This window comes from Emericellopsis cladophorae, assembly GCF_022114955.1.
Source record: "Emericellopsis cladophorae strain MUM 19.33 chromosome Unknown NODE_19_length_326966_cov_119_582185, whole genome shotgun sequence".
NCBI classification, from domain to species: Eukaryota; Fungi; Ascomycota; class Sordariomycetes; order Hypocreales; family Bionectriaceae; genus Emericellopsis; species Emericellopsis cladophorae.
The window spans coordinates 195778-210360 of record NW_026250944.1 but is presented as its reverse complement, the minus strand read 5'-3'; the positions used below and the strand labels follow the sequence as shown (position 1 = coordinate 210360).

Sequence of the window (14583 nt, the reverse complement as noted above, 5' to 3'; positions counted from 1 at the left end):
CAAACGCCCCGATTGATAGTGGATACCATGCCAGCAATTCCATTCAGCAAGCGTTGTCGTACTTCTTGTCGTGGACGGCAATGGCACTGCAAATGTCAGCACCTGAGGCAGCTTGTCAAGTTTGTAAATATAGTACGTACCGTCCGCTGGGATCGGTCTGCTTCGACCAGGTGGGCGTCCAGCGCTGGACGGTCGACGCGCAGCGAGGCGGGAAGTGCTCGTCGAACATCAGGCGATACCAGTATGCCTCCTTGGTCTCGGGAATGTCAGTGCCCCACTCAGCCTTGGGGTTCTTCATCATCTCGTCGGTGACGTGCAGCTCAGCGTTGTCCTTCAGACCGTCGATCCAGCCGTAGCCGACACCATCAGAGAACTGCTCCTTTTGGCGCCAGAGAATCTCCTCGGGGAGGTATGGCTCGGTTCCGGGCTCGTCGCTCGTGTCGAAAGCCTTGCGGATAATGTATTTTTCGATGCGATCTTTGGTGATCATCTTGTCCTTGGGGTCGAAGCCCATGGCCGTCTCGAGGAACTCCTTGTCCAAGAAGGGAACGCGGGCCTCAAGACCCCAAGCAGAAGTCGACTTGTTGGCACGGAGGCAGTCAGCGTAGTGCAGGTTCTTGACGCGGCGGACCGTCTCCTCGTGGAACGCCTCCTTGTCGGGGGCGTTGTGGAAGTAGAGGTACCCGCCGAATGCCTCGTCGCTGCCCTCACCACTAAGGACCATCTTGATGCCCATGGCCTTGATCTTGCGTGAAAGCAGGTACATGGGGGTGGAGGCGCGGATCGTGGTCACGTCGTATGACTCCAGGTGGAAGATGACATCGGAGAGGGCGTTGAGACCATCCTCAATGGTAAAAGTCATGACGTGGTGGCGAGTTCCGAGGAACTTGGCGACCTTGAGAGCTGCCTCGTTGTCAGGGGACCCAGGCAGACCGATGGAGAAGGAGTTGAGCTGAGGCATGTAGGTCTGCGTCGACAGGTCGCCATCGTCATCAATACCGACAAGACCCTCGCCACGGTCAGCATCCTTGTTCTCGTTGTAAGTGCCAGCGTCTTGAGCAGCCTTCTGCAAGCGAAGAGTCTCGCGCTGAGCGATGGCGGCGACCAAGCTGGAATCAAGACCGCCGGAGAGCAGAACGCCATACGGCACCTCGGCCATGAGGCGTTTCCTCACAGACTTCTCCAAGGCATGGCGGAGAACCTTGAGATCGGCCGGTTGTGTGGGGACGTTCTTGGGATCCCACCATGAGGGCTGGAAGTAGCGGGTCGTCTCGCCAGTCTTCGAGTCGTAAACATGACCAGGGGGGAAAGCGATGATCTTGTCACAAACGGGGTATAGACACTTGAGCTCAGAGGCAAAGTACACGGCGCCGGGTTCCTTCCACGACCAGCCCTGGTAGAATGTGGTGATTCCGATGGGATCGCGAGCGGCGATTGTGCGGTCTTGCTTCTTGTCGTACAGGACAAAGGAGAACATGCCATCGAGGTGCTGGGGAGCGTTGAGGTCGTGCTCCTGGTACAGAGGGATGATGACCTCGCAGTCCGAGTGCGTCTTGAAATGGTATGTGCTCTTAAGGTGCTTGCGGATCATGCGGTGGTTGTAGATCTCACCGTTGACGGCCAGGATGATGGAGTCGTCGGCGTTGGTTAAGGGCTGGGCGCCGGACTCTGGTACTTGTTAGCTCGTGAAGGGCGCGCAGCCAGGGTCCCACGTACCAACGCCGACAATGCTGAGACGCTCATGGCAGAGAACTATAAGATCTGTTAGGTCTGATCACCCGACAATAGGCCAATTGACCTACTTGTCTGGTTACAGGTGACGTTGCCGCCTGGTCATGTTAGCTAAGACCTGACGTTCCCAGCAGCTGTCACTCACTCCAATCAGGACCGCGGTGTCGCACTCTGGAGATCGGTCAGCTGTTTTTTTTTTTTTTTTTCATTGTTCTCCGGCCTTGACTCATCCACATACTGCTTAGCAAGCTTGAGCGCCGTCGGCTTGAACTTTTGGACGTCGGGGTGTCTGTGTCGCTCTTGTCAGTCGCTGCCACATTTTAAATGCCATTGCGGGGCACAAATCTGCCCCTCCATGAGCATTTCAATCACGAGTATAGCACGCACCCGTGGCAGGCGAAGATTCCGCACATATTTGTGGTCGAAGGAGGACAATGGGATAGAGAATAGGCGAGAAAAGTGTCCACGGATGTGCGTCCCACTGCGCTTTATTGTCTTGGAAGAAAAAGAGTCAGAGAGGTAGGTGGCGCCGAAAATCGCGAATCATCCATCCCGCTGCTAGTGCCATGAAAACGGCTTGGCCGACTTCGGCCGATTGAGCTTAAATCAGTCATGCTCTAATTGGTGATTAAACTAGGAAGCCGAGATCCTAATCACTTATCAGTCATATGCTTTGATAAGGACCATGTTTGTCTCAACTTGAAGCCAACTCACTCCAGACAGGCCATGGCTCTTTGATAATTAAAGCGGCGACAATTGCATTCGAGCTGCATGCGTGGACAGGTACGATTTCAGTGTTCACGGTCGCATAGTTTCAACGCCTGGTTCAACGCCTGGCGATCAACTGCCTTATTCTGCGACGAGAACCGCATTCATCATCTCGATTCAGAAGGCGATCTAATGCCACTACTGTGTACGTAGTCACCCATGTGCACACCTTGCGCCCAGCTCTGAACCGTGACTGTGTGACCTGATGCCCGAAAATCACAATGTCCGTAAAACGCCACGTCGCCATTCTTCATTGAATCCCAAACTGTGCATTCCCCGGTCCTTTTGTCAAGTCGTGAACAGCCTCAAGGTGCCGGGTTGTCCTTGACCACTCTTTTGACCCTCTTCTCGTACTCGACGCGATCCTTCTTGAATAGATTGTACGCATCCGCCTGCGCAGGCGACTCGGGGTTCGGATCGTTGAGGAGGTCTTGAATACCGAGCAGGATCTGCTTCACGGTGATCGCAGGCTTCCAAGCCTCTTCCTCGTTGAGGATCGAGAGACAGACGGTGCCGGATGGGTAGACATTTGGGTGGAACAGCGGCGGAACAAATTTGCACTTTGGCGGCTTCGTGGGGTATTCTACTCTAGAGTCAGCCTCCCTTCGCTCGCGGGTCTCTGGGCGGAACTTTTTACCATCGGGGAAGGCGATGTTGAGCTTGAAAAGGCCATTCTCCCAGATGGTCTTCTCCTTGCCAGGGATGCCACATTCCCAGTTCTTCAGGTCGAGCACGCCCTCGCTTGTGCGCGCAGGTCTGGCGTAGAAGCCAAAAGGATGGTCGCGCCGCCACTGTTTCCTGCATGGTTCCCGTCAGCATGTCATCGTGCAACATGTGCTTAGCGTGCAGGCTTACCTCTCCTCTTGGAGACGGTTTTGGCAGAGCGCCATGATGCAATAGCTGTCGCGATGGGCTTTCCCTTGGTCCAGTGGGCTTGGCGTTGCTTCGCGCTGAGCAGGTTGGTTTAGCGATCGCTCGATCAGTGTGCGGAAAGTGGTAGAGAGTAGATGACGAAAGACGGAAGGCGAAAGTGAGATGAAAAGGTGAAGCCCAGCAAGATCCAAAGCGAATACACGAAACCAGATGCTACTGCTTGCTTTTATGCCATGATTATGCAAGGGTCTCGTTTGTGCAGCCCGCCAGGCTCAGCTGCGAATGCGGCAGGACCACATGCGGGGCGACAAAGCGTGGGGCAGGTTTCTTGAACCACGGGACAGGCATTCGGAGAGCTTCCTCGGTTCAGCTTGGAGTGAAGACTGCGACACACAAACTTTCCTTTATTGTTCATCCAGGTTTCTTTTTGTCTAGTTTGCCTAATCTACAGCGCTTTTAAACATATCGTTATCGCAAACAGTCCAGCATCCATTAAGACAAGACCATCCAAGGTCGCCGATCCAAGGTCGCCGACACACCTCGGTCAGTATCACAAATTCACCCTCCACACACAACACACAACTGCGACAGCTCGTCCACGATCGCAGTCGCTTTGTCGAGGGTCGCCTTTAAACTCAACCGGACTGTGTGGGTGCAAGTTTGTCATACCAGCATAGTGACTTGGTCTCTACACAATGAGTCCAGAGGATCCGGTCAAGGACGATGGAGTGCGGGCTCAAGCACAGCATGTGAAGCCGACCGAGGGCGCCTCATCTGCGCCGGCAGCGTCGGTAGACGAGGTTGGCGATGTGCCAGATCCTGATGAGGACGATTTGGATGACCTCGATGGTATGAGAGAACCCAATGACGATCTTCAATAAGTGCGCGACGCTCACAATGTGCACAGACATGCTCAATGACTTTAACGTCGGCTCGAAACCTGCCGCGGCACCTTCAGTCACAACGGGCAAGCAATCCTCGGAATCGACACCTCGAACAGAGGCAAAGCCAGATCCATCAAAGCCTACAGCAAACCTAGAAAACGACTTCTCGGAGGAGGATTTTGCGAAACAGCTACAAGCCGGGATGGCCGATCTGCTAGGCGAGTTGGAGAAATCTGTGGGCTTCCCTTGTCTCCGCGGAAGACGTACAGCTCTAACAAAGGCAGCCCGATATGCAAGCTCAATTCGAAGACGTGTTCAAGCAAATGAGCGCAGCGACAGGCGAGTCAGCCACAGCGCCTGCAGAGAGTGCGGCAGCCGACAAGTCTAGCAAGCCCGAGGAGCCGACGGCGGCAGACGCTTCCTTCCAGGAGACGATCCGTCGCACCATGGAACGCATGCAGAACTCGGGGGAGCAGGCCACCGCTGCCGCTGCCTCTGGTTCTGAGGATGACTTCATGGCCGAGATGCTGAAGCAGCTCTCTTCGGGTGCCGTGGGCGGCGAGGGCGGCGAGGAAGACTTCTCCAAAATGCTCATGGGCATGATGGAGCAGCTCACGAATAAGGAGATTCTATACGAGCCGATGAAGGAGCTGCACGACAAATTTCCAGACTGGCTGGACAAGAACCGAGCGACAACATCCAAGGAGGACCTGGACCGCTATGAGCTTCAGCAGGGCATAGTGGCGGAGATAGTGACTAAGTTCGAGGACAAGTCATACAAGGACTCCAACCCGGCGGATCGCGAGTATATCGTGGATCGGATGCAGAAGGTGAGTACCAGCGGCATCGTTTCAAGTTCAATACTAACACAACTAGATGCAAGCAGCAGGGTCGCCGCCTCCCGATCTGGTTGGGGACATGTCATCTGCGCAGGATGCCTTCAACATGCCAGACGATCAGTGTAATCCACAATAGAAGTCCCAACCTGTGGACAATTGTTCATTATATGCCATTTGCCAAAATATTGTGCACAGGTATGTGCGATGATCCCAATTTGTCATTAAAGAGCCCAACCGAACGCCAGTCTTTGTTCATGGTCCCCAACGCCGTGCCAAAAATTCCAGTCAATGATGAGCTAGTACGACATGATCTTATCTTCGTCCATGTAATCGCCATGTTCTACATTGGTTTGGTTGTGATGTGACCGCTGCTCCTGTGCTATGAGCTCGGCGAAGATGTCGTCGTAGTCTGCATCGGATGATGTAGGCGAGTTGGGCTGGTACGCCGGTTGCTGCTGCTCTTCATAGGACTCGAGCATTGCCTCATAGTCGAAATCTTCCTCCGGTGGCTCGTCCATCATGATAGCGTCGTCATTTTCCGGCGGGCGGGAGAAGGACATAGCATCCTGAATATCTGCCTCTGATAGCTCAGGCGCGTCCTGGGCCAATTGGCCTAAACCTTCGTAGTAGCTCTTCTTGAGGAACTATGATAGTCAGAAAGCTATTCATAAACCACAGGCGTGTTCTTTTACCTGGCCCTCAATATTTCTCCGCTCCCACTTTGAATCGTCGCTCTTCCTCTTGACGCTCTCCAAGAAGTTCCGTCGCCGCACCTCCTGGGCATCCTCACGCTTATTGAGGACACGAGGATTCGGTCTCGTGGGACGCGTTGCGAACCTGAACTTTGGCGCCGGAATTGGCGATGATTGAGTCTGGCGCTGTAATGAGTTGCTGTACTTCTCAGGCGAGATTGGGGAACTGGGTGCGCGCGTTGGTGAGGACGACAGTGGCGAAGACATTGAGGGACGATGCGAGTCCCATTTGAAGATGGGCGCAGGCGAAAACGAAAGCATGGCGTCTGTCTTTGATCTATCGAAAGAGATGTTCTCTTTGTTCGATTGATACTCGTTGATCATCACTTGGTATGAAAGCAGTGCAGATGGAGGAAAAGGTGTGTCGTTGTAAGAATGCTCATACGCTATACACGCAGTCACGCACGGGCAGGCACTCAACGCGACTTTCGCGTCGTCACGTGCAGGGATCAGCGCCACTGGTCATGACGCTGCTATCAACAAGGACAGCCCGAATTGGAAGGCAGAGTGGCGTGAGGGTCCCTCTCTGTGGCGGGATCCCGATCTCAACCGAGGGTCCATGCAGATCGGCCAACGAAAAAAGTCGTCAAGCGACTGTGATCGTCCCATAAGTTGCCAGACATTTGGGACCGCCCTCTAAATTACCCAATGAGTCTTGTCGTATTTTACCATGATCGATATATTATGAAAGATTGTGCATCCTCTTGAGAAGACAGAGCAACGGGCGCACTGATGAACGTCTTCTCCCTATCTGGCCCTGGCGTCCGCGCAGGGGGCCGTCTGTGGAACTGTACAATTTGTCGCAACCAGACAGCAGCAGGCGTCGCGAGAGTAGCGCAACGATACAACACAAGGCCTTTCACTTCGAAAACATCTCAATCCAATGGAGGCAAGCAGGGGCGAAGAGAAGGGCCTCGTAAAGCGCTTCTCTGGGCCTCGACCGGGACTGGCACGATTGGTGCGACTTTCCTAGCATTCAGCGACGACATTAAGAGCGGCATCGACTCGACGGAGCGGACGACGAGGGTGGCCACGGCATTGGCAGTATGCATCAACGACTACCGCACGACTCTGAACACCCGCGAAGTAACAAGCGACGAGACAGAGAAGGATGTGCTGCTCAAAGCGTGTCACCAACGATGTGCGGACCGCACTTTAAAGGTCTTAGAGAAGAATGGCGGCATATACATCAAACTCGGGCAGCACTTGGTAAGTTGTCCAGTCTGCGTGTCGTGGGCTGGCCTAACCGAGTAACAGAGTGCGATGAACTACCTACTACCGAGCGAATGGACGACCACATTCCTACCGTTGCAAGACAAATGCCCCGTCTCCTCCTTCGATTCCATCCAAGACATGTTCAAGAAGGACACTGGCGAGGACCTCTGGTTCTACTTCTCCGAATTCGCAGAGGAGCCAATTGGCGCAGCTTCACTCGCGCAGGTCCACATCGCAACAATGAAGGATACCGGGCGCAAAGTGGCTGTCAAGGTTCAGCACCCAGAACTCGAGGCGTGGGCGCCGCTCGACCTCGCCACGACGCGATTTACATTCTCGACCCTCAAACGCTTTTTTCCTGAGTATGATCTCGAGTGGCTCTCCTCTGAGATGGATGTTTCCCTGCCCAAAGAACTCAACTTTGTGGAAGAGGCCGACAATGCGCGAAGGATGAAGGAGCATTTCGCAAAGCTACCTGAGCTTCCCCTGGTCATCCCAGAGGTGCTCTGGGCCAAGAAGCGCATCTTGGTGATGGCCTGCGAACCTGGCAAACGACCCGACGACCTCGAGTACCTGGATGCCAATGGCATTGATCGCGACGAGGTATCGTCGACCTTTGGCCGCATCTTCAACGAGATGATCTTTGGTGACGGTGCGCCGCTCCACTGCGATCCCCATGGTGGAAACATTGCGATTCGAAAGAACGACTCTCGGCGGAGATTTGGCCGGGGCCCGAATTTTGACATTATTCTTTACGACCATGGACTCTACCGGGACATACCCCTGCCGCTACGACGATCCTATGCAAAGATGTGGCTGGCCGTCATTGACGGCGACGTGCCCCGTATGAAGAAGTATGCCTACGAGGTTGCCGGCATTGAGGAGAAGGACTTCCCTCTGTTCGCCTCCGCTATCACAGGCCGCGATTACAGCATCGTCAGCAAGCAAGGCTCGATTTTGCAGACACGCACCTCGGACGAGCAGCAGAATATCAGTGGCGCGTTGCAGGAAGGACTCATTGTGGATCTCGTCCAGCTTCTGAGTCGCGTTCCTCGCATCATCCTGCTCATTTTGAAGACCAACGACTTGACCCGGAGTCTAGACGAGAACTTGCAGACCAGACAAGGTCCGATACGGAATTTCATGATCCTGGCCAGATATTGCGCCAGGACAGTCTTCTACGAAAAACTAGAGGAGATCAGGGCGGCAGGGTCGTTGATTTGGCCAACAAATGCTCTGAGGATGTTTGCCGCATGGCTCAGCTTTGCACGGGTCGAACTGAAGTTGGAAGCCTTTGAACTGTACCTTGGTGTCAAGCGGATGCTTGGAATGCAGAGCACGGAGTTTGGGAGCAGTCCTCTGCAAAGATAGAAGGAAACCAGCATAGAATGTAATAATTTAACTGTATATACGACACGTTACCATGACCCAGCGTTTCTCGACTTATATAATGGCTTCTCACAGCCTGATATTCTAGGGAGAGTGCCAATTTCCTCAGAGACAAAAGGAAAGTACCAGTCGAGAAAGAAATCAAAGGCGAATCTCCTCAGTAGCGCAAAAGGAAAAAAAATGATTTCGCCCGGGCTTGAACCGGGGACCTTCTCGGTGTTAACGAGATGCCATGACCAACTAGACCACGAAACCAACTTGGTGTGACACGATCGAATAATTTGTAGACTATAATCTAATATCAAATCCCTAACAAACCTATGCAGTCAACAATCCTTCCGCCACTTGGTTTTACACGTACAGCGTACATCATACTGTGTGTGGACAAGCATTTTGATATTGAACAAAAACACAATAGCTACATTTGCCCTACGCTGTAGTCCGGTGATCTCTGCCCACTATTATTGTTATCTTATCCGCCCCTCCATTACTTACCTAGTGTGAATCGCACGAGTTGTTTTAGACTACCCTATATAGTACTACAAAGCTACTATATTTAGTTGAGTAAGTTTTATATTTAATAAAGGAGCACATGTAAGAATACTTAAGAAATACATGATTCCTTTCGGCTGTCACATGTCGCTTCTTCTTATTTTTCTGCCTCTGCACGATATATCCTTTATATAGAATAAGAAGCATTCTTTGGACCAGGGGTTTTTTAACGGCTCGCTTTGTCCTCAGTATCCTGGCAGGGACAATGCGTCACAGTATCTATCTAAGACTTACAGAGCACATGCGCGTACTTCCCGAACCCAAAGAGAAAAAAGAGCAGCGTATCTCCCACTTCAACGAAGTCAAATACCCACCCAGGCTTGATGATTACCCAAGCAAAAGATTGATTTCGCCCGGGCTTGAACCGGGGACCTTCTCGGTGTTAACGAGATGCCATGACCAACTAGACCACGAAACCAATGCGTGATTCGGTGGTATGCGATCAGCAAAGTTGCACACATCACTCTGAAGCATCGTGCAAAACTTTGAGGCGCCCGAAATACCAGTGTCGGCCGGAGTGTGGCCGTGAGTGACCGCTGTGGGCAATTTGAGGACGGCTGAATCGTACGATGCCTTGCGGTGCTTTCCTTTATTAACATACCCCATGTCTCTGAGCACTGGTATTACCTATCCAGGCTCAACAGTACGAATTTCCCTCATTTGCAGGCTTCAAACTGTCAGCGATACATATAGTGCGATTTAAGGCCGCTTCGTTATAGACTAACAATTGGCTGATATGACACGTTCGTCGTTCTCGTAGTCTATAGCTTATGACGTCGAGCTAAACCCTCAAGATGTTAGCCTCTTGGATCGTCAACAAGCGCAGGTCCGAAACACACTTGGACTGTCAAAGCCAAGTCAAGCTCATCTTACGTACATGCGAAGTAATCTTGGCGCGGAGAAATCCTCCGCAGTTTGCCCCTGGAGAAGATGGGGAGCGGTAATCGGCGTTAGCAAGTGCCTTTCTGCATTTGTAGCATACTGTTGTTTAGTAGGTGAGTATTTTAATCGTCGAAAAGTTCTTGGTACTTGTTGTACTATTTGAAGTAACGGCGTTAGACACTCATTGATGCCTTAAACATGACTGTTCCCTCCTTATAGCGCATAATGGCTGCTGAGCCCGTAGGAGCATTCGCGAATCTCAATCACAATGATGTACATAGCAACATACCCTGACTGATTCAGTGCTTACGGTAGATGGAGAATGGCCTAGCTGTCGACGCCACGGTCATAGACGCGCTAACAGGAGCCAATGCGCTTTTATCACGCCCCATCAGGGCGACCAAATTACATGTAGGTTGTTGTTCGGCAGTCCTCGTGGCAGACGCTGCAGATTGGACAGCAGAAAGCGTGTACCATCTTCAAATCTCCCATCAAGCGCGGGATGAGTATTTGTCAAAGCTCAAAGCCGTCTGACTGGATCGCGACGTTGCATCCAGGTCCCCAGACTAGGTGGGCGCTTTGGGCACTTTTGATGCCTTTTCTCACAGAGCGAGATTCCTGCAGGCTGCATCTGGCCAAGTGTCGACGATCAGACCCTTCACAACACGGAATAAGCTTTGTGTTCGGAGTTCCTGCAGGCTGCTGGTGTCTGGAGGGAACACAAGGGCATCAAACTGATAACATGCTGTGGAGGAGGAGGCCATGTCCCCAAAGGCTTAAACTTCAGGTCAAGGGGCGAGGCATTGGGGACTGGTAGTATCCGTAGTGGTGGGTGAAGTTTGACTACGAATCGGGTGGACTGGGGGTGTTGCGCAGTAGCACAAAGCGCGGGTCAAGCGCGATGGACTCTCAAGCGAGGATCGCAATGCCCATCGCAATATTTCTATCGAATTGGATACACGTTCAAGCAGTGACCCTCCTTGATCCAGCCGCCGGTAGTCAGTGGTAATTACTGACAACGGCACTCAAAGGGCGACGTTGGAAATGGACACAGGATTCGATGGGGAAGCGCCGTGTGCGAAATGACGTCCCCTCCATGAGAACTTGGGCGGCGGAGAACGTGTTAGAGCAGGTAGGTGACACTGATGGTGCACTGGACGCTCGAGAAGCCCCGAGGAAGGTGTGACGGAAGCTCCTGAGTGCCTGACTGGTTCGACAGGGCGGGACAGCGCAGGAGGTAAATGACCTTTCAGGCCTGAGGCGGATTGGCGCTTGACTAAAAATGATATGGCGAACCGTCCTAGGACTCCACTCCACCTTATCCGAGTCCGTCAATGGCATCTTCACTTCTGCAAGGTACCCGAATTCCAGCCCTCCTGCGCCATCGAACTGATTGTTGCATCGGTACACCTGTTGCCGGCCGAGCTTTGCTCAGGTCGAGCTGACATTTGCGCTTCATGACTGTAGCAGAGTGCCCTCACACAGTGAAATCTGGCGTGACTTCTCGAGGGAGGAGACCTACCTACATTTGGCTGGCTTGCAATGGCAACAACGCTCGCTGGACGAGGGAGCCGTGACCTGTCACCTGAGTCTGCTCTGCAGGGGAGTCTAGCTTTATCCAGTGGTCTTTCAAGGGCCGAGAGCCCGCAGCCTCGTATCTCGCCGCCTTCACCGCCAAACGCGAAAATTAGCCCACTACCTACTCATCGACTGCACGCATAGCGAAAGCCGTGTTGTTGAACGCCTCTGATGATCGAAAGAAGCCGCCAAGTACACAACTCACGAGCGCACATGATCCCCAATGGACGTCCACTCAGTGGTCGAGCATGGATCATTATGATCTCCCCGCCCAATGTCACTTTCGTCGGAGACCAAGACAAACAAGCACCCTGCCCCCCTGGCGTTGCCCTCGCGCCCCCTGAGCTCCAAGCCTCCAAACAAGGGCTCACTCTGACATCCGTCCAGGAAAGGCATCGCCGCCCCGGAGCGACCCCTGTCTAGTGCCATTTACATCTGACAAGGGTGGGCGAGGTGGACACAGGGGTCTTTCTCCTTGGCAACGCGAATGAGTCTCATGAGAGACACAAACGCCGCCGCCCTCCACCTTTGAGACATCTTATGCACCATCGTCTCCCATTCTCCTGGTCGTGACACATCAAAGCTCGTCAATACTTCTGCAACAGTTGACTGTGACCGTGCATTCGTCATCAGGGCGCTTGCTGTAGCTGCAATTGTATCAAACGGCATTGCAGCCCTTTGGCAGTAGTCTCTGACTGTGCCCTCCGAGCCCATCCAACACGACCTTGGCATTGAGGCCAGACCAATACGCCAAACGCCAAACGATACACCATTTTGCACCATCGGCAAGACAAGTGCTCCGACATCACACGGGCGAAGCGCTCGTGGCGTGCACCACAAGACAAGTCTAGGGCCGCAGGGAGATATACTGGATGGTATCCCATCACCGTGGCTACCTGCCTCGCCGTCGCCTGTCAACAACATTGTGATTAAAGCCGCGCGATCTCGACCGATGCGTTTGCTATAGCTCGACCACACACTAATCATCACCATGTCGACGAGGGAATCGGGATTTCTGCCGACAATCAAATGCTCGCAATGCGGTTCGCAAGTGGAGATTTCGATGATGGGAGATCACATCTGTAGCGGCGATAGCGAGACGTCGCAATGTAAGTGAAGATGTGAACATCACACAGTGAGGCGCTGACCACGTCCAGTATCACCACCGCCGGAAGCAGACGAGTCCTTCGGAAAGCAACCTAATCCCCAGCCTAGGCTTCCGCGCAAGCCTGTGGGAGTGGACACGGGCGCTGCGAGTAAGTTGATCGTCGAGCCCTATCCGAGTACAAGCTAATCAATGAACCGCAGATCGTCCGTTCATGCGCCATGACCCTTTGACACCTGTCAGCCATCACAGTGACTCTCCACGAACACCCTATAGCGGCTTGCCGTCGGCCAGATCTACGGAATACTTCTCCAATGCTACTGGCACATCGCCCGAAAGCGCCCGCCGGCCCAGCGGCTATGGTGGCCCAAGCGATGGTTCAAGCTATACAACAGACCCCATGCCGAGCCCTGGGGCCAGTGTGTTCCAGAGGATGGAGAACCTCGTTCCAGGGCCTTTTGATCATCGTGCAACTGAGGTCGTCTCACCATTACGCAAACGTTCACTTACACCAAGTGCGACGTTCCCAGGCGACCGACCTGGCACCGCGAATTCTCACCTTTCCGCCGCCAGTGGCGAGAGTCTCGCTGCGCCTAGGCCTCACAAAGCCTCGTACGATGGGTTTGGGCCTCCATCTAGGGCAGAGTCGGGGCCCGAGCAGGACATGCCCGCTCTGGGCTATCTTATCCGCTCAGAGACGTTTCCACGGCCTTCTGACGTAGCAGGGCCACCCGCGCGAACGCCTTCCGCCCCCGGGACGCGGAGAGAGAGCTCGAGGCGATCGGCAATGGGCAGCACACACATACCATCAATGGGTCCCGATACATCGCGGCGACCTCCTCCGCGAAAGAGTCTCATCCCTGCTGCACACAAAAACGCCGGATCTGTGGATTTGGCGAAAGAGTTTGGTGCCAGCAACCCGTACCATACTCCGTCGGATTCGGCCTCTTCTGGCTACTCTGGCTTTAGCCAGCCGAGTCATCCCAGTTCACAAACAAGCCCTGCGAGGTCACCGCCCCGAAGGCAGCCATCTCACGACTTGCGCATCGAGCAGGAGGTAGAGACTGGTATGGAGACTTTGCGACTGAACGACGCAAACGCCAATCCCCATTCGATGCCACGAACACCATCGCCTCTAGCTGCGGCACCCGCAGCCATGTCGCCAGCTACCTCCCCCAGGGACTATGGCGCTCAGCACCCATCGACTGAGACGGCTTCCCCGGCGCGTAGTGACTCTCTACTTCGCACTGGCCTGACACCTCAGGCTCCTCAAGTTGTGCGCAGAGGCACGGGCGATGTGTCTTCCCGTGGCGATTGCAAAGGATGCAGTCAACCGATTGTTGGCAAGAGCATCTCTTCCGCCGATGGGCGCCTCACGGGCAGATATCACAAGGCTTGTTTCGTCTGCTCAACGTGCGCTGAGCCATTCTCTTCTGCCGAATTCTATGTCTTGAACGACAAACCCTACTGCGAGCAGCATTACCACAAGCTGAACGGCAGCCTGTGCGGTGGATGTGGCCGGGGCATTGAGGGCAAATTTGTGGCAGACGAGGCCAGCGTCAAGTACCACCTCCGCTGCTTCTGCTGTGCTGACTGCGGGCACGGTCTTACCGACGGCTATTTCGAAGTAGACGGCCGTGCGTACTGTGAGCAAGACGCCTGGAACAGGGTGAACAGCGTTCCTGCGCCGACCCCGCGGAACGGACCCGGCAACTATCGTCCTTACCAGCCGGACCCGTACGCATATCGCCAGGGCCCTCAACCTCAGCAGCAGCAGCAAATGAAGGGGCCTCCACAAGGCCGCGGGCAAATGCCTCCTCGACCGCCTCAAGGGATGGGTCTCCCCGGACGTCCAGGTCCCGGACAGGGTGGTCCCCGCCCCCGAGGCCCCGGGTTGGGAGCGGCAATACCCCGTCCTGGGTACGGCCCTCCAGGAGGAAGGCGGCCGAGCCAGAATCCAGTGCCAGGGCTGCCTCATCCCAAGGCAGGCGGATTGGCACCACCGAGGCCATTGA

At 54.1% G+C, this 14583-nt stretch overlaps 6 protein-coding genes across 6 annotated transcripts; 3 read left to right on the top strand and 3 right to left on the bottom strand.

Annotated features, from left to right (window-relative positions):
• Positions 1 to 43: 43 nt before the first annotated feature.
• On the bottom strand, positions 44 to 2144 carry J7T54_003957 (Asparagine synthetase [glutamine-hydrolyzing]-like protein; the record flags this gene model as incomplete). The annotated part of the gene is made up of 7 exons (XM_051506150.1): positions 44 to 86; positions 141 to 1668; positions 1717 to 1752; positions 1803 to 1829; positions 1877 to 1902; positions 1970 to 2020; positions 2119 to 2144. The coding sequence occupies 7 exons, from the start codon at positions 2142 to 2144 to the stop codon at positions 44 to 46; spliced, it is 1737 nt and encodes a 578-aa protein (XP_051362547.1).
• A 660-nt stretch (positions 2145 to 2804) lies between these two features.
• On the bottom strand, positions 2805 to 3389 carry J7T54_003956 (SUMO-conjugating enzyme; the record flags this gene model as incomplete). The annotated part of the gene is made up of 2 exons (XM_051506149.1): positions 2805 to 3297; positions 3355 to 3389. The coding sequence occupies 2 exons, from the start codon at positions 3387 to 3389 to the stop codon at positions 2805 to 2807; spliced, it is 528 nt and encodes a 175-aa protein (XP_051362546.1).
• A 678-nt stretch (positions 3390 to 4067) lies between these two features.
• J7T54_003955 (Peroxisome biogenesis protein 19-like protein) lies at positions 4068 to 5231 on the top strand (the record flags this gene model as incomplete). The annotated part of the gene is made up of 4 exons (XM_051506148.1): positions 4068 to 4221; positions 4280 to 4491; positions 4541 to 5086; positions 5133 to 5231. 4 exons carry the CDS (start codon positions 4068 to 4070, stop codon positions 5229 to 5231), a joined length of 1011 nt encoding a protein of 336 aa, XP_051362545.1.
• Positions 5232 to 5391: 160 nt separating this feature from the next.
• Positions 5392 to 6076, bottom strand: J7T54_003954 (uncharacterized protein; the record flags this gene model as incomplete). Its single annotated transcript, XM_051506147.1, has 3 exons — positions 5392 to 5739; positions 5788 to 5932; positions 6015 to 6076. 3 exons carry the CDS (start codon positions 6074 to 6076, stop codon positions 5392 to 5394), a joined length of 555 nt encoding a protein of 184 aa, XP_051362544.1.
• A 654-nt stretch (positions 6077 to 6730) lies between these two features.
• J7T54_003953 (ABC1 family protein-like protein) lies at positions 6731 to 8433 on the top strand (the record flags this gene model as incomplete). Its single annotated transcript, XM_051506146.1, has 3 exons — positions 6731 to 6763; positions 6841 to 7056; positions 7105 to 8433. The coding sequence occupies 3 exons, from the start codon at positions 6731 to 6733 to the stop codon at positions 8431 to 8433; spliced, it is 1578 nt and encodes a 525-aa protein (XP_051362543.1).
• Positions 8434 to 12454: 4021 nt separating this feature from the next.
• Positions 12455 to 14583, top strand: J7T54_003952 (Paxillin-like protein-like protein; the record flags this gene model as incomplete). Its single annotated transcript, XM_051506145.1, has 5 exons — positions 12455 to 12572; positions 12621 to 12719; positions 12772 to 13635; positions 13708 to 14305; positions 14355 to 14583. The coding sequence occupies 5 exons, from the start codon at positions 12455 to 12457 to the stop codon at positions 14581 to 14583; spliced, it is 1908 nt and encodes a 635-aa protein (XP_051362542.1).